The sequence below is a fragment of the Hippoglossus hippoglossus genome, chromosome 3 (genome assembly GCF_009819705.1).
Source record: "Hippoglossus hippoglossus isolate fHipHip1 chromosome 3, fHipHip1.pri, whole genome shotgun sequence".
In the NCBI taxonomy this organism is placed as follows: Eukaryota; Metazoa; Chordata; class Actinopteri; order Pleuronectiformes; family Pleuronectidae; genus Hippoglossus; species Hippoglossus hippoglossus.
The window spans coordinates 21,639,573-21,665,829 of record NC_047153.1 but is presented as its reverse complement, the minus strand read 5'-3'; the positions used below and the strand labels follow the sequence as shown (position 1 = coordinate 21,665,829).

The 26,257-nt window shown below is 39.2% G+C and overlaps 1 protein-coding gene across 5 annotated transcripts; it reads right to left on the bottom strand.

Moving 5' to 3' along the window:
• Positions 1 to 55: 55 nt before the first annotated feature.
• Positions 56 to 26,183, bottom strand: nptnb (neuroplastin b). 5 transcript variants are annotated; one of them, XM_034579100.1, is made up of 9 exons: positions 25,554 to 26,182; positions 14,904 to 15,251; positions 10,332 to 10,506; positions 8,678 to 8,772; positions 5,509 to 5,642; positions 5,148 to 5,421; positions 1,519 to 1,528; positions 1,334 to 1,407; positions 56 to 1,240 (listed from the first exon to the last, which is right to left on the bottom strand). In XM_034579100.1, exons 1-8 carry the CDS (start codon positions 25,627 to 25,629, stop codon positions 1,347 to 1,349), a joined length of 1,173 nt encoding a protein of 390 aa, XP_034434991.1. In that variant the 5' UTR covers positions 25,630 to 26,182; the 3' UTR covers positions 56 to 1,240; positions 1,334 to 1,346. The 5 variants fall into 5 exon arrangements, with proteins under 5 accessions (XP_034434991.1, XP_034434999.1, XP_034434985.1 ...); XM_034579108.1 differs by having other exon boundaries at positions 1,519 to 1,525; XM_034579094.1 differs by having other exon boundaries at positions 1,519 to 1,540; positions 25,554 to 25,954.
• Positions 26,184 to 26,257: the final 74 nt, after the last annotated feature.

Sequence of the window (26,257 nt, the reverse complement as noted above, 5' to 3'; positions counted from 1 at the left end):
AGTTAGATAGAGAAGAATTTGCAAAGCCAAAAAAACATCTGGATTCCTTTTTTAAACTTTTTATTCAGAAAAGAAAATATTGGTCTCACTCATGTTTGATTGTGGCTATATACTCTGGTCCCTCTGACCCCACCCTAACGCCGGTCCATTCCCACCGCCACACACATGGATACATTGTATTGAAACAGGAGTCATGCAGCTACAGCAGTGAATTTTGCTATGCCAGCTTCCAAGTGATCCCACAATATTAAAGCTTCACTGAGTAAAACAAACCGCCCTCCATATATCTATTTAAGAATACATATTGCATAGGATTATAGCCATGCTATACAGTTAAAGAGAAAAAATAGAAAATAAAAATCAATTCATGAATTTGGGGAATATAAAAAAAAATATTTTTTACAGATTTCCTATTATTTGAACACTCATACATCAACATATACAAGACACCTAAGTTACTCTGGAAAGAAAATAAAAGTAATACACGTTTTATCGTAGATATTTAAACACACAGTAGTCATCTTCTGTAATCACTCTCAATTTAATAATTAAATTTAAATACTGCCAGTTAATGAAGCCCTTGCTTCACAATAAAAGTTCTGTTAAAAGTGGACTTATTGTCACAAAATCAAACATAGTTAAATGACCATGATATGCTGTACAAATCTTTAAGAATAACTCTCCATATATATATATATATATATATATGTATATATATGTATATATATATATATATATATATATATATGTATATATATATATATCCACACACACATATATATATAGATATATATATATCTATATATATATTGACTTCATAAAAAACATAGGTCATTTTGGATGCAAAAAAAGCCACACGAGGGGGATAACAACAGAAAATGTCTATTCTGAGTATCCTATTGCGTAATAATCTTGCATGCATTGTACATGATATGTAATACAAAAGGGATCACCTCAATCGAGGACATGATGAAATCAATAAAGGAGACATCAACAGCACATTAAAAATGTGTACACCTTTGAGGTGGTTTTAGTCATTATTCGTCATCCTGAAATCTCCACGTAAGACTGAATAAGGCATGCTTAAGACAGCCGTTATGTTCTTTTTGTTGCCAGTGTTATGCTGATATTGTTTCTCATAAAAAGAGACAAGATATGCTTATATTCGAAACTGCCTGGAGATCTATCCACCGCTGATACCTTCATCTTGTCACAATAACACAGTTTTTAGCCATCTCACCTGTGAAGAGAAAATCAAGAGAAAGTTTTAACTCCAACAAATACTCACAGTGAGTTCCATATTTAGCCTCAACCCTCAACAACAGTGTCTTACTTGAGTAAATTGCTTATTTTGTATTCCTCTGGCGAATGTTTTTGTCCTTGTGGTTGTTTGTTGAATTTGTTTTCCTGGGACAGAAGCAGTTATGATTTAGTGACCTAAAAGTAATAGCAATTCACATTGCAGTAGCTACAGAGTATGAATTGTAAGTACAGGTGTAAAAATATGTATTTACTTACATTGGTCCTACTGGTTCATCGTCTATTCCATGAGGGTAGAATTGGGACAAAAACAACACAGAAGTCAAATATGACATGTAGAAAAAAATATTTGTACTTCATATTTCAATGCATTTTACTGTTAATAAAATTGACTTTGCAATGCAGACAGTTTTCCCTTTTCCCAGGCAGATACTAGTTTACTGTAATTTCAGTAATGATCAGAAACCTGAAATTTGTCAGAGAAAGGTTCCCAAATCCTTCAAACAAGTGAACACTAATTATGAGTGATAATGCAGCTGAAAGCACAGAAATAATAGAAAACTGCTTCGGCGGAGTTGTGCGGTGGCATCAGAGACACAGGAGTCAGCTGCTGAACATCTTTTGTATGCACAAGCTGTGTGTCTGACAAACAGACTCAGAAGGAAAACAAGGAAGCAAACACATGAGTCTGGATTTAAAAGCTTCTTGTATTAGACAAGGTTTCTGAAAACTGCAGTGTGCATCGAAGATATAAAAATGCATGCTTGGGGAAAAGGTCAGCAGTGACATATTTGTGGTAGACAGGCTTCAATGAAAGAAACAATTGTGTTATGATCTCATAAACAGTCACAGCTATATCGCCAAGGCCTCACATGCCATCTGATCTAATGGGGTTTCAGTTCATTTCAGACAAAGCATTCATAGTAATTCTGAAAGGACCCACTGTATGGCATCTCAGCATCTAGAGGCTGTATAAATTAAAAGCACAGTGATTTATATTTTTATTCAATGCCAATGTCTTTCAAATTAGTGACACATTAATGAGAATCCCCATTTATCTTAGTGAGACAATAGTAAAAGTGTCTTTCTTGCCATACAACAGTGCAATACATAATTTACAGTACGCTGCCACAATAAGAGGAGAGACTGCAGGGAGGAGAAGTGGTGTATAATAGTGAGAATTGTTGCACTGAGTGACAAGTTAGTTCGAAGATCGGAAGCCTTGGGGGTTGACAAGGTGGTTGGTGTTTGGCATACAGATGGAAATGTGTCAGCAGGAAAGTAACCAGTCACAGAGATATTTTCCATGCAGTTATACATCTGAGATAAGCAGCATTGGCAGCATTCCATGGCGTTAATATGGAGCAGATTATGGCAATTATAATGTTAGACAAAAACATGACGCTGTGATCATTTGGAGGAGGAACATCTGTTGGCATATCCCACCCTTTTCACACCTCATATATAAACACCAGAAAAGCTTTCTTTACTGTAAAAGGTTTTGCAAGCACTGATTAAATAACAGATGTTTGTTTTACTGTGTGAGATTGATAGCTGATTATAAATAATCACAATAGTCGTTTTTTATGTAACTTTAAATACAGTGTGTGGGTGGACATTTTTTGCCTACATTTTGTCTTCTTACACAGAGTGAGCTGTTATTTAGCAAAATCGTCATGTGGTGAAATCTGTAATTTTAGCATGCGGTTTTGAAACACAGGATAGAAATGTCAGCCTCTGCCTCAGAGCCCTTTGGCTGCAGAGTATAAAAGTGTTCAAACTTAGCTAAGCAATCAAGAGACCACAATTCATGATGCATGCAGACAGGGGCCAAAACCTCCGGGAATATGGGATGCTAAAAGGAGATTTTCGAGAAGCTGTGCCTCGTGAGCAGGGAGTCCTCATTCCTGATTTGAATGGCATAAACATGGCGAATATAATCCACCTTAATCGCTTCATTTTTCCGGTAGATGAAACCAAACGAGCGGCCATGCACAGAGCTTACTCAAGCAGGGTGGCTTGTGTTTGTGTGTCTGTGTGTGTGTATGTGTGTGCATGTATTTTCAGCAAGCATTATAGTAAAGCTTTTGTTTTTCCAATTATCACTACTGGGTCACAACAAATAATGTAACATATGCAGGGCATGTAATATATTTTTAACCAATGTTAATTTAGGAGTTACACATTATATATGCCATTATATATAATAGATAAACATAAATGATAAGACTACATTGTGAACGTGGTTAACCACCATAGTGTCTTTGTTTGGTAAAGAAATACATTTGACATTAAATAGTGGTTAGTAATTAATAGCTTAAAGAAGACCAAAAGGTGACAATAAGCTCAGTTTGCTTGAGGCAGTAACATTGAGTGCTTGGAAATGTTTACTATGCTTCTTGCATACACTATGGGAGTCATCAGAATGAGCAAAGAGTGTATCAAACAGTGTTTTATACTTTTACGTTTGTCAGTGTCCTGCAATGCAGGCAGCACAGCAAACTATTTCAACCATGGTGCCACGGCCATGTTAAAGTGATCATAAAATGAACATAGTACTATTATTGTTTGAGCAAAGTAGTAAGTAAGTGCCGGTGACTACGTCTGTGCACAAATATCAAACTCTATTCCTTTTTAAAATTGTATTTATTCTGTCATTTACTTGTTTTACTAGGTACATCAAGGATTTGAATCTCACATATAATTTGAGAGTTCTAACATTTTGTTTTAAAAACTATATCAATAAACTAGTAGTTACCTGGATAATTGTGAAACTGAATCAAATCATGTTGTTTGATTTGGATTTGAATATATGTAATTGAATATTAGCGTTATAATGTTCGTCAGTTGTATATTTGCTCTAATTTTTGGTAACGATAAAGTAGATGACCTACCTACTGCACCCATAAGCATGGTTTAGACCTGGTTTGACCTTTCCCCTCTCTTTCTTTCACAACATTAACTATGGCTATCACATTAAGTTTGCTAACATAATTATATATTTTATGTTATGTTCAAATTCCAACTGAGCTTTTAGTATCACAAGATTTTACGACTCTTCAGTAATATACTCCATTTAATCCAACAACCATTAAACAATTGATGGCAATGGAAATGAATGGATACAGGTTTTCATATTGTAAAAATAAACTTCATTTATTGCGTTAATAGCTCAACAATATTGAGGTTAGGATTGTAATGTCTCTGGATGGAGTGTAGGGTCATAAAAACAGAAATTGACAGAAAGAAATATCTCTGAAACCATGCAGGATCTCTCACTTACCACCCATTTAGATTATGTTGCCATTTGGAAAGAAGGGGGGAGGGGAAAAGAATAGTGACCAATTAAGTAGTAAACTGGGTCTGATATGTTTTGTAGCTTCATCAGACTGATCCCCACAGTTATTCGCCCATCAACATGGAAAACAGTGGTTAACATTGCCCTTAGTACAGCATAGAAACAGCCAACTCTTGCAAAGGTTTGCTGTGTGTTCGCCACATCAGACAAGGAGAAGAGTCCTTTTGATCGTTACTACATATCTCCTCAGAGAGCTGATGCAACCTGATGGTTGAAGAGTTTACGTGCTTCTGTAAACAAACCTGTAGTTGTAAGATCTGATACTTGCCATTGGACTCTTGAAAAGGGCGTTGAAATTGTAACTATAATTGCTATATTTCTTATCTGATACTTCTAATCTAATGGATTTATCAACATTAAAACCAAGTGTCAGAGTCATATGTACAGGACAAATCGAATGTGTCCCTTTAATACAACAAAGATCAGACACCAGAGAAACACACCATGCCAAAGTTTTGAATTGCTGTTTTGTAATATGAACATAAATAATGTGATATCAACTTTCATAGTAACAGGGAAGATTTCTTACCCTCGATGATGTCGTCCGGCCTCTTGCGTTTCTCGTACACAACAATGATGACAACTAGGATTATAATCTCTGCTAGCACACCCAGGAAAGGCCAAAGCGGTGCAAGATGGCTGCGCACACGCAGAATAGTGGTCTCAGCAGTGTTTCCTATCACGTTGGTGGCATTGCATTCATATATTCCAGGATCTGTGTCTATGTCCAGGTTTAGTATGTAGAGCTCTGTGTAGTTGTCTTTGTTGGTGATGAAGAAGCGTCCAGTAGAGTTGTCAATTTCCTACAAAACAATGAGCATTCCTCAAAGTTAATAATCTCTCTCTATATATTAAATAGACATAAAGTGTGTGTGTATCTATACATATACCATGTAGGATGTTCCGTCCACTTTACGCCATGTCCAGGTGGGATGTGGGTAACCAACAGACTTACAGTACATTGTTGCATTTTCCCCCTCGTTTTTATTTTCACTCCTCTTGTGGCCGGTGATATCAGGTTTTGCTGTAGAGGTTAAATAAATAAATAAATTGATAATTAGCTGAGTTGGCAGAGGTAAACCATTCAGAGGAACGTTTAAACTCCTACCAGATGGCATGAATAAGGGAAGCATGATTGGCTGTTCTGGCTATGGTAATAATTGGTGTTATTCAGACGTCTATGTAAGGGAGAGGAGTGTAATTAAGAGTCTCTACAGTGGGGCAGATTCACTGAAGCAGCTCAGTGTCATAACTTCAAGCTGTTGCAGTAAAGAAGAAGCTTAGCAGGCCTTTTTCGGATATTTGTATTAATCATGTACAAAGCATTTAATCGTTTACTTTTAAGTCATGTCATTGCATCATTGCAGTATCTGACACAGATTTACTGAATTCGTGTTGTTACACATTTCCTACATTTCCTGTCCTCATTTCCACTTGACTCTACAATCTTCTCCTTGGGATAGATAAAATCATTCTTTCTTAAGAGGCCAAAACACTGACATAGAGGTATTTATCTCATATACTGAGGTACATGTGCGTCTATTACTGCACTTGCATATGTAGTTCATTTATTCAAAAATGTAGCACAAATTTGCCAGTAACTAGAAGTAACTAAAGCTCTGATTAGTCTTTTGACAAAGACTTGCTGTCAAAACCTTATGGGTTGTTGTGTAATGCTTGCAAAATGACCTTTGATAAAATAAAGATGTTTTCTGTGTTTAGTAATAGATTTGAGCATTTCTAGTAAATCCAGCCTTTGCATATGGGAAAAAGACTCTGGAATGGGTTGGAGCATTTCACAATTCATAATGAGGTCATGGAAGAGGGGGATCAGTATGATACAAGAGCCTCCAGATGTTCCCATTCAAATTAATTCCACAGTGAATTAAACAAAAGGGGGTTTCAGCCAAAGAAAATTGCTGTAAACTGGCTCTTATTACTGAATGAACCAATGATAAAAAAAAGCAACACAAAGGTTAGGGAATTAAATAAATTCAAACAAATGTCATAAAGCACTGCAACAGATGCCAAGTCAAACTGAGTCTTTCTCAACGGAGAGACGCAGACTCCATTTAATGACACGCAGCATCAGGAAGATAACTGTTCCTGCTTTTCTAATAATCCTCAAAATGACAATAATTCCTTCCATGCAATTAAGCAGGATAAGGGAGAAGCCTGGAATGAGCATTTTTCAGTTGCGCTTGGATAATGGAGCAGGAGGGGTCTGAGCTCTTTGGTGACATTACCCCACTCTAATTATGGTGCACACATGCTCCCTGAGCAGGGGAGTGGCCAAGCTCATTTGTGCCTTATCCTTACTGTATTATGTCAGTGAGTGACAGCACAGAGACAGCCCTCAGAGTGGCTCTGACACAGGCAGGAACCTTTATTTCACACTCATGACTGATTATTGTCATTATTAAATCTGTGCGCTAGACAGTGGTAAAGTGAAATATGAACGTGAGAGGGACGTTTGAGGATACACAAGGTCAAGTCCGTCACAAAGAATAGAAATTAGTAGTAGAGTAAGATGACATTGGATTTCAAAGAGCCATTAAATCAAATCCTTAGTCATTATCCTTAATTAGATGCTTTCCACATTTTATGTTGAAGTGACTTTGAGAATTTGTGTAAAAATCTTTATACTTGGAGAGTAATTTATGTCTGCACTATACTGAGAAGTTATTTGTATGCACGTTCAAACATTTTCTTCAACCAATGTGCTAAACATTTAGACAAATATCAGGTACCAAATATGTATCTGTGGTAAGCTTAGTATCACAGACAATAAACTCCTCTCCCGCCACCGAGATGGCTGGGACAGGATTCAGAGCCTTAATCCTACAACATCACAGAGCCCTCCATCTGTTGCCTCTGAGCTGAGTCCTGCAAGGATGAGTGTGCCAAGGACACTGTAGGCGAGGGATCTCAGTGAACTGCTGCCAGAAGCGCAGTGCAAAACTGGCTAGCATAACATTGGTCTTGCTACCTGGGTCACAAAAGATCCTGCACACCTCTAGAACATCACAGGAGCATTTAGCATGAAGAAAATGCTTTGTTTAGATCCTTCTATGCTCTTACTGTCAAACATTCCTGTAAAAATGTTTTGACGTAGAATGCGCAGCTATTTTAAGGGCAGAGTCGTGCATCATCAGTTTAGTTAAAACACTGACTTTTTCTCCAGGGGACAGATGGCAAGCCTCAACAATCACTGGCCTGCAGTCCAGTGATGGTTAGGACACTTCAGTTTGAATGGTGATGAGTACCGTCATCCTGCAGTCCCGTAAAAGCAGAACACACACGGTCATCACCCATGTTACGCAATCAGGCAGCGCTATAAGACAGCCGCAGAATAAGAGGCAGGACATGCTCAGTATGCGCCATAGCCATGCCACAGCAAATTGGCTTAAGCGCTACACACAGCCAAGCTTCTCTTGAACAGGCATTCACTTGCCCTTTCTCAGAGAAGATTCCTTATTCAAGTTGATGGCTTTGCTGTCGGCTTGAATGAAACCAACACAGTAGTTCTTTTATTAGCTTTTCTAGCTACAGCAAGAACTGTACTTAACTATTTCTAGTTTCACCATTATTAGCTCTTATAAATAAAAAAGTAATGTACAGACTTTTAACCACTAGATAAATTTGTTAAAGTGTTTAACTGCTTAGAAGGATGCCTCCTATTGAACCGAGTGTTTGCATGTTTTGGTGAGCATGAGCAGTGCCTGTCCATTTTGCTACGCTGTCCTCTCAGTGAAAGCTCAGAGTGACAACAGCCTCAGGATTGCTCCCTGTCATCACCGCTGTGCTGGATGGATGCAAACGTCTTTGTCAATGACATCTCCCTCCGCACAGCTTGAGAGGTGGGTAACCTTTCTAGGACACCTTTATTTTGCCATCTCTCAGCAGAAAACCACAGACAACATTATCATGTCATCATGTGGTGAGCTAAAATTAGGGCCAGGGCTTTTTCTCCAGAATTTCCTAATAGTGAAAAACATTTTTTTAAGTGAGATTCGTGTCATTTGTATAACAGAGGTTCAGCTGTCAGAGGAATCTTACCTTTTACTTCGATTGTTGCATTTGCATTTGGTGCCATGTCAAATGTGAACACACACATGTATTCCCCAGAAACGTCCGCTCGTGGTTTAATGATTCTGCAACAAAACACAGCACACCAACTTTTATTCCATTATTTCCATTTACCAGTCACTCACATTGCAAGTAGTCAAGTAAATAAAGTCAACTGATTTCAGTTTGACTCTAGTAATTACTTCCAACTACAGCAGTGAACGCTTTAGGGGCCTACAAGTCTATGGGAGACAAAATGTTGCCATTACGTTGTTATATTACGGAACAGCAGCTCTGAGTTTTGCAGGGAAGGCACCACAGGCATTTTAGCTGTAATCTCCAGAGTATCACTGATGTAATGTGACAAGGAAGTGACCAATTGGTCTTATCTTGTGGGTGGGGAGAGTCTGTGGTGAGTCTACAGAGGCGACAGTAGCTTTGTGCTCCAGTGGTTATACTGTGTGACAGTGGGAAATAACAACTAGTTGGTACTTTAGGCAATAATAGAGTTTTTGTACTTAGATGCAAAGGTATAGCTCAACATTGGGTTTAAGACAGTGGGCGTTTTGAAAACCACAAACTCAGGATTAATCCAAACAGTGGCAGTCTAGGGATATTTAAAACCTATATGTTACCATATATGACAGGGTTCTTACCAAGTGCTGCCTTTTGACTATTTCAATATATCGCAGATTAATTAAGACAAAAACAGCTATGAGACATAAACTTCACTGTCAGCATAAGAGTGTAGCTCAGGCTGCATTTTTCTGTCCGAACCTGTATGAGCCCGACCCGATACTAAGAGGCATTCTGTTTTTTTTGTATCCGAACCCGACCCGAGCATGATGCATTTAATGTAAGCTGCACTAAGTTACTGTGTCCCACGTGGTTAATGGCATGTTTTGTGCAAATACAGACATTTGCAGTGTAAAACATCAACCCAGCCAACGCGACAGACCAGACCCAAACCTGAATATCATTTAAAAAATGTTGTAGGGTGCCAACAAGTCACGATGGGTTCAGGTTGGGTATCCACTCTCTAGTCTAAATTTCAATGTCCTAATATTTTTTAGTAGCTTGCTAAAAAACCGAGCAACATAATGTAATGAAAGGTACTTTCAAACTTAAGTTGTCTTATTTCCCACTTTGAGATTTATATAGCCATCAATAGCACACTATTAGCCACAAGATTCAGGTGCTATAAGAATTCTCAAGTCAATGTGTTTTCCTAATGAAAACACAACTCCAGCAGAAGATTTACCTTAAAAAATGTATTAAAATGTGTTTATGAATTGCCTTAGTAACGGCCTGAAGCTAATTGTACAAACAATCTAGCTTTTAATGAGTTGTTGTATCTTCAATGTCTGGAAAATGCACAAAACACACAGACTACTTATTATACAGCAGAGAATGTCTGCAGTGCTGTAGTTTGACCCATTTACAAGCAACTACCAGTGGTTGGTTAGCCAAGCAGAAAAACAAACCTGAGTTACTCTTTCTGTGGATCTAACCAACACTCCCATTTCAAACTTGATGCCAATCATTTAACTGTCTCAGCAAGTCTAGTTCTTAACATTTTCTGACAAATGTTTCTCCGTTTCATTGCTGAGAGCAATCCACATTGTCTTCTCCCAAGATATGTCACCTGTGCGATGTGTTCATTTGATCTGTCCGTGTATTGGTGATCTCCTGTCCATTCTTCATCCAGAAGCTTTCCTTGTGAGGGGTGTGGGCAGTGGTGAGGTTACACTGCAGGGTAACGGGTTTGCCTGAGGTTTCCGCTGACAGGATGATCTGATCAGAGGCATTGATCTTTGGTTCTGGAAGACAGACACAGTCAAAAGCCTTATCACAGAACTGGGGCTCAACGCTGTTTTAACTCTTCCTCCCGTACTGTGGTTGCTGTAGGCTGAGTGCTTTTTTTATACAATCTGTGTAGGAGGGTATCTATGAGGTGAAGACAGAAGTGCACAGACCAAATAAACAAAGGCATAATAAGTAAATGAAATGGCTGGAATGCCTTGTCAAGCATTTATCTTGAGAGTTTGTCTAATGACCTCCAGTAATACACAATTAAATTCAATTAAATTTATTTGATTATACCTATCTCGCACTACATTTGTAATTTTTTTTTCAGACTTTAAAAAAAATGTACAATACAGTCGCGCAGATTCCATGATGATGTCTGACAGAAGATACTGTGTAGCTGATAACTGCAGTAATTTTATGTGTCATTGTAATAGAGCCTATTCTAAGCTTGCAAATAAATGTCATCACTGAACAGTCCTCTGACATTTTACATTCGTGCTGTACGCCTGCTTGAAGTACTCCAGCCTCTAAAATACTAAGCACACTGGTGACTAAACAATACCAGGGTCCACCTTTCAAGGGCATTCAGGGAAACGGGAGGTGTCATCTGAGAGCGAGGCGCCCTTTGCTCTGCCTTCAGTAGTGAGCAGAAAGCCTCCTCTGCCCTGCCCCTCCTCCTCTTCCAGGGCGGGCCAACCATGGCAACGACGGAGCCCTCGAGGGGAGGAGCAGAGGAGAGAGGCATCATAATCCTACTACTGGCTGCTGCTGCAAGGCCACTAGCAAGAAAAAAAGTAGGAGAGGGGAAAGAAGGGCTGCTGAGACTGGCATGTGACGTCTATTAGCATTCATGCCACCCTCATCTTGCTATTCTGTAGACTCTATAGCTGAAGGGAAATCTCTCCCTCCCCCCTTTACATCGGCCTCACCAAGCAGAACCACATGTACTATTAATAGTATCTTTGAGACATGCGTACACACACAACATGAGGTACATAAATTAACATTTAGCAAACACGGCACAGTGGTCCACAGGCAATTTAACCTGAAGGTTGTTTGTAGGACACAGTGTGACATCTTAAAATGTGGTAGCTGCTGGATAATACAACACCGTATCAGAATGTAACTAAATATTAAATACTGCTCTAAATCAGTCAAGATGTAGTGAAACTTGATTTCCTCTTTCCGCTTGATTATTGTATCCAATTGACTGACATTTATTACATAATGATACTCTTTAAAATTACTGCATTATCAGTACAAATATATTGTCTTCTCTACGTCATCTGGTAGTTTATTATAGTAAAATGTTTTGATTAAACTTTACTCTTTATGTTTTTCAAATTTAATTAAACAAAGTAGCTGAGACATCATGACCAACTTGGCAAGGTCTATATTTATGAAACATTATGTCATCGTAAGAGGCAAGGCAGACCTCAAATTGTGAATTTGTTGGTCATTACATTACAAGAGGTGCACTCCAGTGAGAGGGGCCAGTAACAGAGAAATTTCTCTATGCTGGCACAGAGAAAACAGTTTCCTGAACACATGGTAGATCTAAATGGTTTGTACCATTCATTCTTAATAAGGATATGCAATTTTCAGTGAATTTTTATGTCTGATTTGCCCCACACATTTATATTTTTCCAGTACAAATATGAGAACACTTGACATACCAATACGATTGTTGAAAGAGCAGTCACCTTTAAAATAGATTAGCTATTTGGTTTATAAGTGTATAGTATATCTGTACTCAGAATCCACTGAGATCCATGCAATTAGTAAAAGTGATACTGAATGAAAAATCAGTATTCGAGTATGAAACACTCACCACATTAAAAGTGGCTGAAAAGATTTTATGTTCATTTTTCCACAAAGAAACCAGCTGTGCATGAATTGTGTGGCGTGATAAATTCCAATGGTAAAGATGTTTCTTTCTTTAATGGAGAAACAGCCTCAGCACAGGCTTATAACCTTTTCACAGCTGGAACTTCTTCATCCTCTCATGTTGGACTGAGGACACAACAGTGACTCACTACCGCCTCTTGAGGTACAATGTGATATTACGAGACGGGACAGGCTCAGGCTTGGTGGTTAGCATGCTAACTTCAGTAGTTTGACATCAAAACCTATTTCTGTTGATAATCTTGTTAAATTTTTGAATGTATTGAACAAAAATACTCACCCGTTAACCACATTTTTGTTTCGAAATTGACAATGATGGAGACGTTGATAGAGACTCCTCTACAGACATTTTGATACTGGAATAAAAACTTTTGAATTTAAATCACTTGTTACTGGCATTTAAATTAAAGCTGATGACAGCTGCTCTTCTTTGTTAAGAGCTAAAGTGCCACATTATGACAAATGAAGTTTTTATATCCTCTATACTACATATGAAGCCGCCGTCAGTAGCCTGTGGGATAAGATTAGCATTAAGTCTACCAGCCAAGAAATTATTTGGCACATAACCCCCTATAAAATCACAAATTGTCATTTTTAAAGATTGTTTTTTTGTATAAATTTCACATGTCACTTCAATCTAAAAATATGCTGGTCTAATTTTTACCTTTGTACAAGCTAGGCATTTCGTAAAAGTATGATAAGCTAAGCTAACCTGCTGCTGGCTGTAGCTTTAAACATGAGGGGTATTATTGCTATCATCAAAAAAGCAAAGCAAAAATGTCTGTGTATCCCTGAAAATATTTCTTGAACCAGAAGAATGTCTAGTTTCCTACTGAAAAGATTTTGGGTACAGTATCATTTTAAGTACATGTAGCACATGTTTGAAAGGTGTTCCTCAGTACATGTTGTCCATGCATGCATGCGTTTTATTTATTCATTTTAGAAAATTCAACATTTAAATTGAATTTGCTCAAATGTCCAAATGCCAAATACAAAATAAATGATAAAGCTTTGTAATGGGCCTCAGATACTGCATATATATTTACTGATAGGGAGTACATTGATCTAGAATTATTCACATTCACAAACTAAATTTTGCATAACTAGTAGCCCAAAACAAGACAATCAGACTTTGGCATGTTTCCCCAGCTACATACTATACATTCATTTCAAGGGGGGTTTATGTATAGCCTGTTATATACATGTAACAGTTTGGATATTACATGTATACGCAAAGAACATTTACTCCTCAGTAATGACAGAATATATGTAGTGAATAGCTACTGTCCATTGCACTTCTTATAGAAGTAGAAATTGCCACACCTAATCAAAATAGTGCTCAGCAGAGGTAAAGAGTTTTGTCAGAGCCAGCAATGATCAGACTCCTCTAAGCTTCTCAGAGAGCTTCACTATGACTAACAACATTCCACATCTCCCTGTGCTCCAGTGGGCAGAGCACTGAAGCATGCACAGATTAGAAGAGTCCAGTTGAAATTCAGTTCGTTTGAATGTTTGTCTTCATAGAGCAGAGAGTTAAAGGATATAATGTCATTACTGATTCATAGTCACACTCTTAATGGCTGAGAAGGCACAAGGTTACACATAGCACAGGCAAGTCCAAAAAAAAACAATTTTACAGAAGTGAAATCTATGTCTCATCTCAACAAGAAATGAGACACTCAAGGCCCGTGCATGGTCTCATCCTCTATTGGATTACCAGACACAAATTTGAAAACAGAAAATGTTTGCTTTTATCAGGAAAGAATTGACAGCAGGAATCACTCTTTTACACCTAAACTGATCCCTCCTTGTGTCTTCTTACAGTCCCATTTACACTGTGCCCAGAGTAAGAAAGCCAAATCAAAAGCACCATTACTTCAAAGCACCACTAGGTTTCTGCTGCATTTAGCAGGCAGAGCTTTGAAGTAAATAAAACAATCCACGCAACGTAAAAGACACAACATTATGTAAAGGGATAGGTATCAGAAGTAAATCCATAGATAGGAAATGGGTGAAATTAGGATACAGAGAAAGGGATAATGATCTGAATATTGTAAAAAAGACACAGACAGTTGAGACAAAGGTTTTGTGTGGGAGGAAAGAGAAAAATGTAGATAGAGACTGAGTAAAGCTCCTGGGTTTGTGGTCATTTACAACAAGATGCTTAAGGGATTTGGGGAGAGATGGGGAGTTCACAGAGTTCAGTAGGGAACATAAATATTTTCCAAACTTAATTAAGAAACACAATTCAATATTTATGAAAACAACATAAAATGCGACCACTGGCATAAGGACGTTTTTTTCCTTCTATTTTTACTATGATAATAACCAAATTGAAAAATGCATATGAATAAATACGTGGTTGTTTGTTTTATTTTTATCTGGCCAGTGACCGCTGTAGAGAGGGAGGGCTCTTGACAGGTTTTTACGGGTTGGAGTGGTTGGGACACGGGATCGGTAGTTTGTTTACCACCCTAGGTACTACGGGACATAGACCACTCACTCTGTAGCACCGAAATGGTGGCCTGGGCGCGGATCCAGGTGATGGCAGGGTTTTGTCGGCGGTCATTGCGCCTGGGGTCGTTGCTGGCCCGGCACTCATAGGTCCCAGAGTCCTCCAGTGTGAGGCGCGTGATGCCGAGCACACTGACCCCATTGGTGCCGTAAGCCGTGTTGATAGATACCCGGCGTTTGCGGGCTCCGTCCCACAGCTGCTTGAAGGAGTCGGCTCGGTTGATCTCAGCATACCACCACTGGATCTCTGGAGTGGGGTTGCCGACCACGTCGCAGTACAGCTCAAAGGTGTCCCCCGTAAGCTTAGTCTCAGACATGGGCGACTTCACAAACCCAGCTGGAGAGAAAAAGTGTATCAGGATGGCAGGGAAGGAAAGGGTAAAAGAGGGTTAGAGCAGTAAGAAGATGTAGAAAGGTTAAGGGATGGAGAAAGAAATCAAATAGGATCAGAACATACAAACAAAAGCGATGATGATTAAAGGCAAATAAAAAAGACCCTCAAATCATTGATAGGTGGAAAAAGAAAAGGTTAATGATTGCCTAAATCCAGTCCTGTCAACATCAGACTTCCCTGGCCCACTAAGGCCATACAACTATCAGATAAAGTCATAGTCACCCAGTCCCAAGTCCTTACCAGCAAATTATGCTTTTATACTGTGTATTTTGTTTTCTCTTTCTCTCATGTTATCTTATAAAAAGTAAGTGAAACAGGATTTTGAAGTGTACCTTTCATTTGCTAGTTAGAGCACTTTGCTGAAAAGACTTTGATCACAATTGATAGTGTTCCTTTTCAAGTAGAACCATCCCTCCACCCTTCCCTGTGTTTACTGTGTGGTAACAATCAGTGGCAGCACTCCTACTTGACCCCAATGAAATGAAAATGTCCCACAAGTATGCCACACATTTGTCAGATCTGAAAAATAGCACTGCATATAAAACCATGAACTTCATCAAAACCAGTTGCCTAAAACTTTATCCTTCAGTTTAAGTATCACTTAGACCGTTCTGTCAGAGGAATGAATGTCACTTAATCTGCAGAAATTAAAAGGTACAATAATTGACATCTTGGGTAAAGTGAGCAACATCAGTCAACTAGCATCGTATTGCATCCACTAGAGATGTTAGTATCTAGCATCAGACTAAAATATTTTTTTACCTCATCCAAGGAACATGTTTTTATTGCGTTTCTTTGTTCGACTGTCTGTAAGGAGGATTACTACTTACTGACCCACATTCCATCACATTTTGTGGAAGGTCGGGGCATGACTCAAATAAGAACCTATTACATTTTGGAACAGATCCGGATAAATGAGTAGATCCAGGATTTTTTTTTCACTTTCTTGAACATAAAGCGCATACCTCCGCCAAGCTACCCTTGGCGGAGGTATGCGCTTGTCATTTTCCTCTAAGATGGTCACTCTGTCATGTGTGTGAGGCGATCATGGAATCATAAATCCTTGCTGTGTTGTGCCAGGACAGACTGTTCCCCAACCAATCACTTTTTGGGGTCTTTAATGACGTGTGTGATATGCCTTGTGCTCGGAAAAACCTATAAACCTTTCCTCTGTTTCACACACATCACTCACATCACATCATTCTATTACATTTGCGCGTGGCTTGATCTCTTCATCAAACATGCTCCTCTCTATTAGAAAACATTGTGAGACAACATGCAACTGCCATTTTTGTCAATTATGACACACAACACCAGATTTTTGCACCTAATGCCTGTTGATTGTTTCCCAATACCCTGTGTCTTGCGTCTGGATCAGACTCATATTGTTTTTATTTGACCCTTCTTACCTTAAGAATATCCTGTCAATAAAATCTGGAAACTTGAGGCAAAGAAAATGTCTCCATTAATGAAGCAACAAAATTATATTTACCAATAAATTATATTTCACCACCCATAGAAATATGAGTCAGTATTCATCAACTTTGAAAAATGGAATACTGCGTTTAATTTTCCCTTTTCTTTTTTTTTTTTACACCCGGTTATCCTGTTTAGGATCCCGTGGTGCTGCAGTGTCTTCCAGCACGTGTTGGGTAAGAAGTAGGGTTCACCCTGGACATGTTTCCAGTCTGTCACAGGGCTGACAAACACAAACTATGGCCAACTTAGTTTCAGCAATTGACAAACTGCACTCTGCTCTTTTTAAAACATAGGCCTCTGAATATAGAGTGTAACTTTATGTGTGTGTATATGTATGCATAAAACCTCATCTCATTTCATCCATATCAGCTCTTGCTGTTAACACCAGAAATTGGGTCAACCAGCTTTAACTTTGGATAAGCTGGTCTTTAACAGCAGGTTTTAAAAATTTGCATGTAAAGGATAGTTCAACCACCTTCTCCATCAATACTGAATGAACTGACATTTTCGCGCCACTCAATCTTAAGAAGTCGGACAAACGGCCTCGATTTTTCTAACACTAGTGGATTACCCTGCTGCCGCTTGGAGCAGGAAATATATTTAAACTCTTAAATATAGTCAAATTCATAATGAAATGGGACCCATACGCATTATTACCACAACTGTGTGTGTACCATGCTATGTCTGTGCCTGATTCATGACCTTGTTCCACATCAGCACTTACCCTAACAACACACTGCAAGCCTTAATGAACCTTATCTAATGACAAATCACCTGGATCACAGAGAGCATTCTCTGCCGCCCCTGCAGCCTGTCAGCTGTATACCACATGTGCTTAGATGAATCAGAAAAAAAACTTGCCTTAACTTTGCCCTGAATTGTTGTAGTGGAAATTGGAACAAAGAGCCTGTGGTCTCTTCAGTGGTAGAATGTGCGTCGTGTCTAAATACAACAGCTCCCAGGCCCTCCCAGATCTGTCTGCCCTGTTCAAGGTATCATAAGCACAGGAACAGATATGTCGAAGGAAGGAGTGTAAACAACTACAGTTTTCAGCTCATTCCCAAAATGAACAGTGAAACCAATTATAATTAATTTAAATAATTCCGTTTGAAATTTAATTGCCAGGTCAATATAAATACTATTCACTCCGTTTACATGGTTTATTCAGTAATTTTCCTTAATGCTATAATCCACAATGTTTGCAATGCTTGAGAACATTATTCTCTCTGCACTGCTCTCAAACAGGCTGTCAAAGTACAGCCAAAATATATCACATACTTAACAATACATGGATTCCAAGCAGTGCCATGGTAACAAGTCTGTTGCCCAACACCAGTTCGTGACTCACAGTCATATGAAAATAAATTAGACGATAGGGAGGAGAGATTATGACGAGAATTTCTACTGTTTGGAGATGTGTCGGCGGATATGGGGTGCTTACAACTTGTGTTTCTCTGTGCGATGCCTAGAGATATGCAGAGTAATTAGCATTTGTTTCTTTTCTCTTGAAACATCTGGGCCCATCAAGCTCACCACATAATCCCAGAGGGTGAATCCAAGCCTTTCCGCCCACACTTTTAAAGCAGTATTTTCAGTTTGACAATTTCATATGGGATTCTCTACTGTTATTATGGGTATGACAGTAGGCTCAGCTCATGGCACAGATAAGCATTGTCTGCCATGCATTGTAGAACTCTTAATCACAGTATCAGCTCAAAAAAGAAAGTGCTGAATGTCCTCCAAGGTGATGACAAATTTAATCAGGAAAAAGAAACAGATTACTTAATTCAAAATCAGCCCAAGGAGGCTCTGAGGAAAAATAAGCAGAGAACAAACTACAGACAACACTCGGCAATGAACAGACCCAATCTCCGTGTCTTTTTTAAACAAGGAGCCTACACTGGGAGTGAAAACAAAGCACTAAACAGCCAGCCGGTGCTCATTCATTTCAAATGCGTGCTGGGAGATGAGAAGTGACAAAGAATGGGACTGCGGATGGTGGACAGATCTCAGCCTCTTGGTGAGAAAGTACAGTAGAATAAAGATGAGCAGAGATCATCCTTGTGCAAATGAGCAGGGGGTTGACTAGTTCTAATCATTTTGTTCATGAAAAATGCAACAAAAAAAAGAGCTGATAACATTTTGACTTTAGTATGGTGTATGTGTGTACATTAAAAATGTTCTGTGTCCATGTACAGTAAATAGAAAGCAAAATCTAAAAATACGGCAGTCTGATCAATTTACTGCTGTTCATCTTGTATATATTTCTTTTAAAGTCAAAAACTTGTGTGAAAAACAACAAAATAAACGCACCGTATTATGCGTTTTGAAGCAATTTTACGTTACTTTAACTCTGGTTTGAGCATTCCTCAACATGTTAACAGTATGAACAGCAGTGGTTACAAGTAGGGCTTGAACTTGCATCAACTATCACTTTGAAGCTGTGTAGAGCTTGCTGAAATGTAGATGTGGCTTGTGTCCTGATTTTTTTCCCCTAAAATCTATCATTTAGGATCAAATACACCCTCCCATGGGCTTTAAAGGTGTATCTGGATCATGAGTTGCTTGCTCTTTTGTGGTTATACAACATTATACAGCCAACGTGTATTGCAGCTGCTTAGCTGCTATAGGTGGCTAATTGTTAATGCTTGCAGAGCTAACATGGGAACGTTCTGTTTAAACTAACCCTTCCCAGTGGCCGCTGGGTGTTGGTGGATTGTAATGATCCAAGAATTATTTGTAAGACCAATGAAATGCTTGTAGCGACAAAAATGAACAGAAACTAAAATATTACCTCAGCAGATATTTCTGTGGTGGGGTTTCTTGCTGAATATAGCCTTTCTTAAAATTATATTATATGATAGTTGGAACAAATAAGTGCTTCACCGCAATAAGGGGTATGGCTTTTCTCTCTAGGCGTTGCTCAAAACAAGGATTTCAAATGTTTGTATAAGTGGATTGTTTAAGAGAAATTACTCAACACAAAATTAATAAGTCCTTAAGTGTGCTATGTCTGACTTGGCTCACTTGGCTCACTTCACTCCTGTATTATACGCGTGCATAATAGTATCACACAATGACCTGAAGTTTTCTGTGACAAGCCGTACTGTCTCAGGCTGTATAGAAGTCACAGTCATTACAGCCTACATACTCCACTGATGTAGGAAGAGAAAAGAGATCCCCTGAGGACTGACAGCTCGCCACACACACCACCACCACCACCATGCAGTGTGACTCAGTTTTTTGCCTACAACCTGGATTCCTGTCCACAGTCGCACAATACCGACAGAGAAAGCAGCAAGTAGGAAACACCCTAGGGCCAAATGGTTATGTGCTGTTTGAGGTTGTGGGTGTCTTTGTTTTATCTGCATGGTACCATGATAGATATCTGTGCCTTTGCAGGTCATTTGTATGACACACACATAACAGCTGAATCTATTATTTAGACTCTATCTTTCACTCATATAGCCTAGAGGTTGCTATATTGCCTCTAGAATTGTAATCTACATTGTAAATATTTACTTCTGAGTAAAGCTTTGTTGATTTACTCAAATAAAATCAAGCTACTACTAGGCTATGTAACTATGTAAATGATTTTGTGAAATTTTAAAGCCAAATATTTCCACATAGGTGTTTTGCGGTGGTTTTTGCTGATTCACTCATCATTTTGTGTTGAAGTTGGGTAAAATTATACAGAGGGTGTGTCAATGTCACCAAATATCTAGTAAGAGTCATAAGGGTGTAACTTGCCGTGCCCTGCCAGGGGCCACAAAACTATATAAAAAAAGGTAAGTTGTCAGTATATACATAGTCTTTGCACACTTCTTAAGAAAACGCCACCTTAGGAAGAATTTGTAACACCAGTTCGAATGTGCTATTTGCGTCTCAATTAGCCATAATATTTTTTGGAATCTTTCACCATGCATGTATATAGGACATGATTTGTTATTCTTATTTCTCTACTTTTTAAATTACCATTGGGCAGATAACACTGGCTAAATACTTTATATTAAACAAAATGTGACCATATTCAAGGTTTGCTTAAGTTTTCAGATATATTACTTATCTATCAAACATCCAGTGGTTTCTATTTACACTGTCAATGTGCTTCACAATGGATATAACCGAAACTGTACTGGTTAATCGGTGCAGTTTACATTGTTTATTGCTGATATAAAAGAGGATGGCTGTTGAAAAACATGGCGTTCTCAAGCTTTGTTGTTGGAAAATCCAACCCAGAGGCTAAATGATGCAGTCGGATTGAACGTTTCATTGATACCAAATATAAAATGGTTTCTGTTTGGAAGCGAAAACATACTCTGCCCGCCACTGAATAACCAAAACCACTTCCACACAATTAAATTAAATAATAACTCAACTCTATACAGTAAGGTCTCAACTTTACTATGTAAAGAGCCTTGGAATCATTTAGTTATTTTGATTGGCCCTTTACAAATAAAATGTAAGGAAATTAATTGATTAAAAATGTAAAACTTAAATTAGATTTATCAAGATGTTTACTATGGTTGATTATTTGCATCAACCAAGTGTCAAGTCTCTGTAAATCGATATTGTTATATGCTTTACTAATGAATGCTTGGACAATAACTATTAATAGTCATTAGTAGCATTAGGTTAATACATGAAAACCAGAAGGTCATTTTCGGCTCCTAGAAGCTAATGTAGTGATTTAAGAATGTGCACATTATAAAACTAGATAACTATGAAATACAATGGCTAAAACTCTTTGTTTCTAAGTTGATCTGCCCGATAAAAAACGTAAAACAACAGAGAGATTTTTGTCCAAAATAAAGAAGAAATACAGACATACTGATCAAATCAGAAATTGAACTACACTTAAAAGATACTGAGGGTGGGATTTGCAGCTACATTTGTGTCAGAGAGGCTGACTCACTTCATCACACCACTGATGTACTTAATTTGATGTCACTGTGGTGGCACAATGTGACAAAATATTGCAGTTATTTGAGAATCTCAATCTCCAGAAAAAAGGTGACGTTTGGGCCAACCATTTTCTTTTTACTGGTCTGTCATGCAGATCAGAGGAGAGGCAACAGTTTAATGAGATTTAAATCCCAATAACCCCTGTGCTGGGTAGAAATGCTCTAATCCTATCCCCTAATCACAACCAGAGAACACTTCCTAGTTCTCTTTCAGAGGTCAAAACAGGGGAATTGAAATGATTTGATGTAGAACCCGAGAAGCACGATAAAACACATCACAGCACACTGATTTTCATCAATGAAATACTGTACCAAGATAATTCTAAAATTAGAAAAAACTACACCTCCAGGGTAATGACTTCCACCATTAATATGTTGTTTTTTTTTTCATGGGTGACAAATGCTATTCCCCAATCTCCTACATACTTTCAAAAATTACCATTAGTCAGCTTAAATGCTGAACATCAGCTGGCATGAGTCTGTAGAGGAAAAAGCAACCTTGTGTCTGCTACATCCGTCGTTAAAATACCCAGACGAGTGGAAAGAATTTGACCGGGTTTAAATGAAAGAACCCTCTTTAACTATTCTTTCTCAGAGCTGCTCCTATGCAGAACACCTAACCTGAGTTTTTCAACTAAAAGACCCAGTAGTAAAGGGCTGTGGCTAGACTTCCAGCTATAAAGTGTGTAATTGCATGAATACAAGTGCTGTTGAAATAAAAAATGTAATAATGAGCATGCATGTTCAGCAGCAACTATCACTTGACAAATCGCTCCCTTATAGCTGTGCATCGGTATGTACCTGCGGTGGGTTTTATGGCCTACTAGAGTGATGCTGCTTCTAATCAGTGCAATCCATATCAGTTTTCACAGTGGGCAAGCATGACTCAGGGTAAGAGCTGGCCTGAGTCCTCCAACATATTTTCCAGACTCACGAATGTAACTTTGTCCACAGCCTGGACAGTAACATGATAATGGACAAGCTGCTGCATCATGTGGGCCTATTGATTGTATGGTAAATAACTGCAGAATGCTTATCTTAAAATGCAGCGTGGGCCTGCAGTACATATTGCAGTACACGTGGGCACAGCTTTCTCCACATCATGAACCTAATCTTTGCTGTTTTATGTGCACAGTCCTGTAATTGCTAACTTACATGCTGTAATCAGAAAACAAACAGGAAATATACGAAATAATATCAGCTCTTGACTCGAGGTTATCTCGTCTTGATCTGCATGTCTTGACACACAGGCTGCCACCTTCTCAACATCCTTTATTTACTTTGCATAAAGATCACATCATCCCTCTGCCTAAAGAGTTCACAGCCACCTAGCGAGTCTTTAGAAGGCTGTGCAGCTGTGCACAAGGAGGCCGTCCATTAAGAGTTAATGGATTCACTTTCACAAAAGGACCTTAAAGCCACAGTTCTCTGTGCTGTGTCTCGGTGGTAAAAATAGAAACAGGGCAGAATGGATGGATGCTATTTACAGTCCTCCAAATATCTGTCACAGAGGCCTATAGCTTATAAGCCTCCATTTCCCTAAATATGAGGAAATAATGGCATGAATTTCCCTTTCTTCCCAGGTACGGTGATTACATCTCGAGCACTTATAATTATTATTCTCCTGCCATCACTCCCTGAACTCTGTATTATCCCAGGAAAATCTAGGGTAAGACGGCATGCACCGATTACCCTTAATCTGAACTGTGAGAGAGAGAAGCAAAATGGCTTTTGGGTCTACGGGATGTGAAACAGTAACTGCAGCTTATTACAGCTGTGGTCAAATCTGTATTAAATGCCAGGGCTGTTTACTAGAAAAGAAATGCATCTGTATATATGCTATGGATTTAGAATCTCTACATAAAGCACTGTCAGATTTAGTGACTGGGTGGCACCAGTCTGTCTCCCACTGAACACTGATGTGTATATGTGCCTGTGTATGCTTGTGTGTTTCTGTGGTGTGGTCTGGGCCTCAGTGAACAGGCACTAATGCTGGGCAAAGACCACAGGAAGTGCTTGGAATGCCTTTGCTTGGACTTAATCAAACAATAGAGGGTTTATTGGGTATTTGATTTTCCAGATAGCAAGATCAGAGAATGCCTGACAGTGCACGCACACACACTTCAAGCACCTCAGAGAAATTAATAAAGAAGACAGAGAGGAATTCAAGGAATAATACTTTGTTATATAACTGCTGTAGTATTTCAGATTTCGCAGACTCCTCACAAGCTGAAGTCGTAGGCTACTTCTGTGATTTCTTGTTAAATGATGTGCATTCCTTTCTGCATATTCTGTGTATCGTGTTGCCTATTTCAAAAATAGTGTAGTTATTAATTACATTTAAATTGTTTAGACTCAAATAATCTAAGAATTCTTAATTTTCAGATACTTGCAAATGTTAAATCCTAAGAGGGTTTGACAGTGGTGGACTTAGGTTTTTCATAACCCTGTCATCCTGCCATCAAAATATCCTTGCATAGTGGGTGTCCAATTATCCCCTAGCAAAGAAGAGGTGGACATTAAGCATTAAAATTGTGAGCAAGGCTGGGTAATTCTCTGCTTTATTTTACTCTGAAGGGGGATTAGATCCTGTCATTGACATTGATATGTCAACATGAGGCCTTGACATGTGGGTGCAGCAGCTTCTTAAGAGAACAAAAACTGAAATATATTATTTAATTTACATACTTAACACATGGCTGCTCGAGGAACCCATTGATGTTGATCTTTTAGAATTTGGAAAATTATAAAAGAATAAAGATTGGAAATAATCTGCTTTCATTTCATGAATATCTGCTGATTCGTGTGCGCCTCTGGGTGAACGTGATTCAACAGAATTGGAATGGAATGCTGTATCAGAGGAGGACAGCTGGGCACACCCAACACTATGTTGCTGATGTTTATTGCAACCAAATTATATTTTGTTTTATTATCATTAATGACTTTAAAACAGTCCGCTTTTGAAATTGAGAATGAATATCAACAAAAGAATAAACATCTGGTGCTCAAAGACACTAAATGATGATCCAATAAGAAAATGAGGATTAATTGTGTATGTAGTTTTGCTCTAACTGAACACTGAACCAGTTGGGCAAGAGAGAAAAGTCATTAAAGGAAATGTGGCTGTAGTAAATGTAGTAGCTAGATCCAACACTGGTGACACAAGCACTTGGTAATAGCATAATTTATATCCTGTGTATGGTGTTCACTAAATCCTTGATCTGCATCCAGAGCAGGTTAGTCTTGCCTGGCACATTCTGCTACCCAACCCCCCCTCCACTAAACAAACTGCACACTGACAGCCTCAGGCGACCCGAAGGCTACTACTGTATGTAGTTTACATATTCAGATCTAATCCCAGGAAGGTACCAACCTCAGACACAGAGCAACAACGCTAAGTGTCGACTTAAAACTAAACCCGACAACATATCTGACTTGTCCGAAAGTGACAGCTGGTCCTGGCACGTCTACTAGTAGGTTGTGGCTACTCAGCTCGCAATAGATTAAACACACGTCAGATTTCTCTGTGGAGTGTAAAGACCCGTAAAGGCTGCACGGTGTGGTCACTGATTGAATCTGACTCCGGCCTTGTTGTCGAGTTTGTGTGTGAAACTACAATATTCAGCAGGGGCTTTATCGCAGTCCTTCTCACAACCCTCTCCGGGAACATTTCGCTCGGCGGTCCTCGCACAAGTCAAGTCTCACCCCCACCCCACCCCCCCCCCCCCCCCCCCCCCCCCCCACCCCATCAACGCGGTGTTTACAATCATGTCGTGGGTCACATCTGCTGTCAGTCTCTTACCGTTTTGAGCCGAGGCGAAAGGCACCGCCAAGTTCCCCAAAAGGACCATCGCCAGCATCGCTGCGTTAGGATGCATCGTCGGGGCTCGATGAGAGTACCAGGGTCTCGGTCGGACGGATGTGGGATGAGAGCTCGTGTGTATTGATCAAAAGATCTAGAGAGATGGGCCCAGCATAGCAGCGGGTTCTTTAAGGATGATGATGTAAAAAAGAAAAGAAAAAATAATGATGATCGTAGAGACGTCTCCCTGATTCAAAGACCTTCAGATGACAGCTGCAGGTGAATGGTCCGGGGACGAGGCCAGCGGCTCAGGGATGCCGACGATGAGCAGCCATAGGCGGCAGAGAAGCCCTCGTCGGATTGCGGAGGAGAGGTCTCTGGATGTCAGGGAGGTTGTCCACACTGTAGTGAAGATTTCAGAGATGCGCAGACCGATGCGCGTTTGCGCTGTCACGGTCACGGTTTGGTGATTAAAATGAAAGTGGCGCACAAATGATCCCCGACGGGAAGTGGTGTAGCCGCAACACGAGTCCGTTATCAGCACCGGTCTATTTTTAATACCACAGAAAGAAGAGGAACAGCTGCGGGTAGGACACCAACGACAACCTGCGCGTGCCCTATGCGCTCATGACCGTGGATAGACACACGTACACTGACAGACATGCACACACGTATAACACCTATATATGTAATTAATGTTGTTT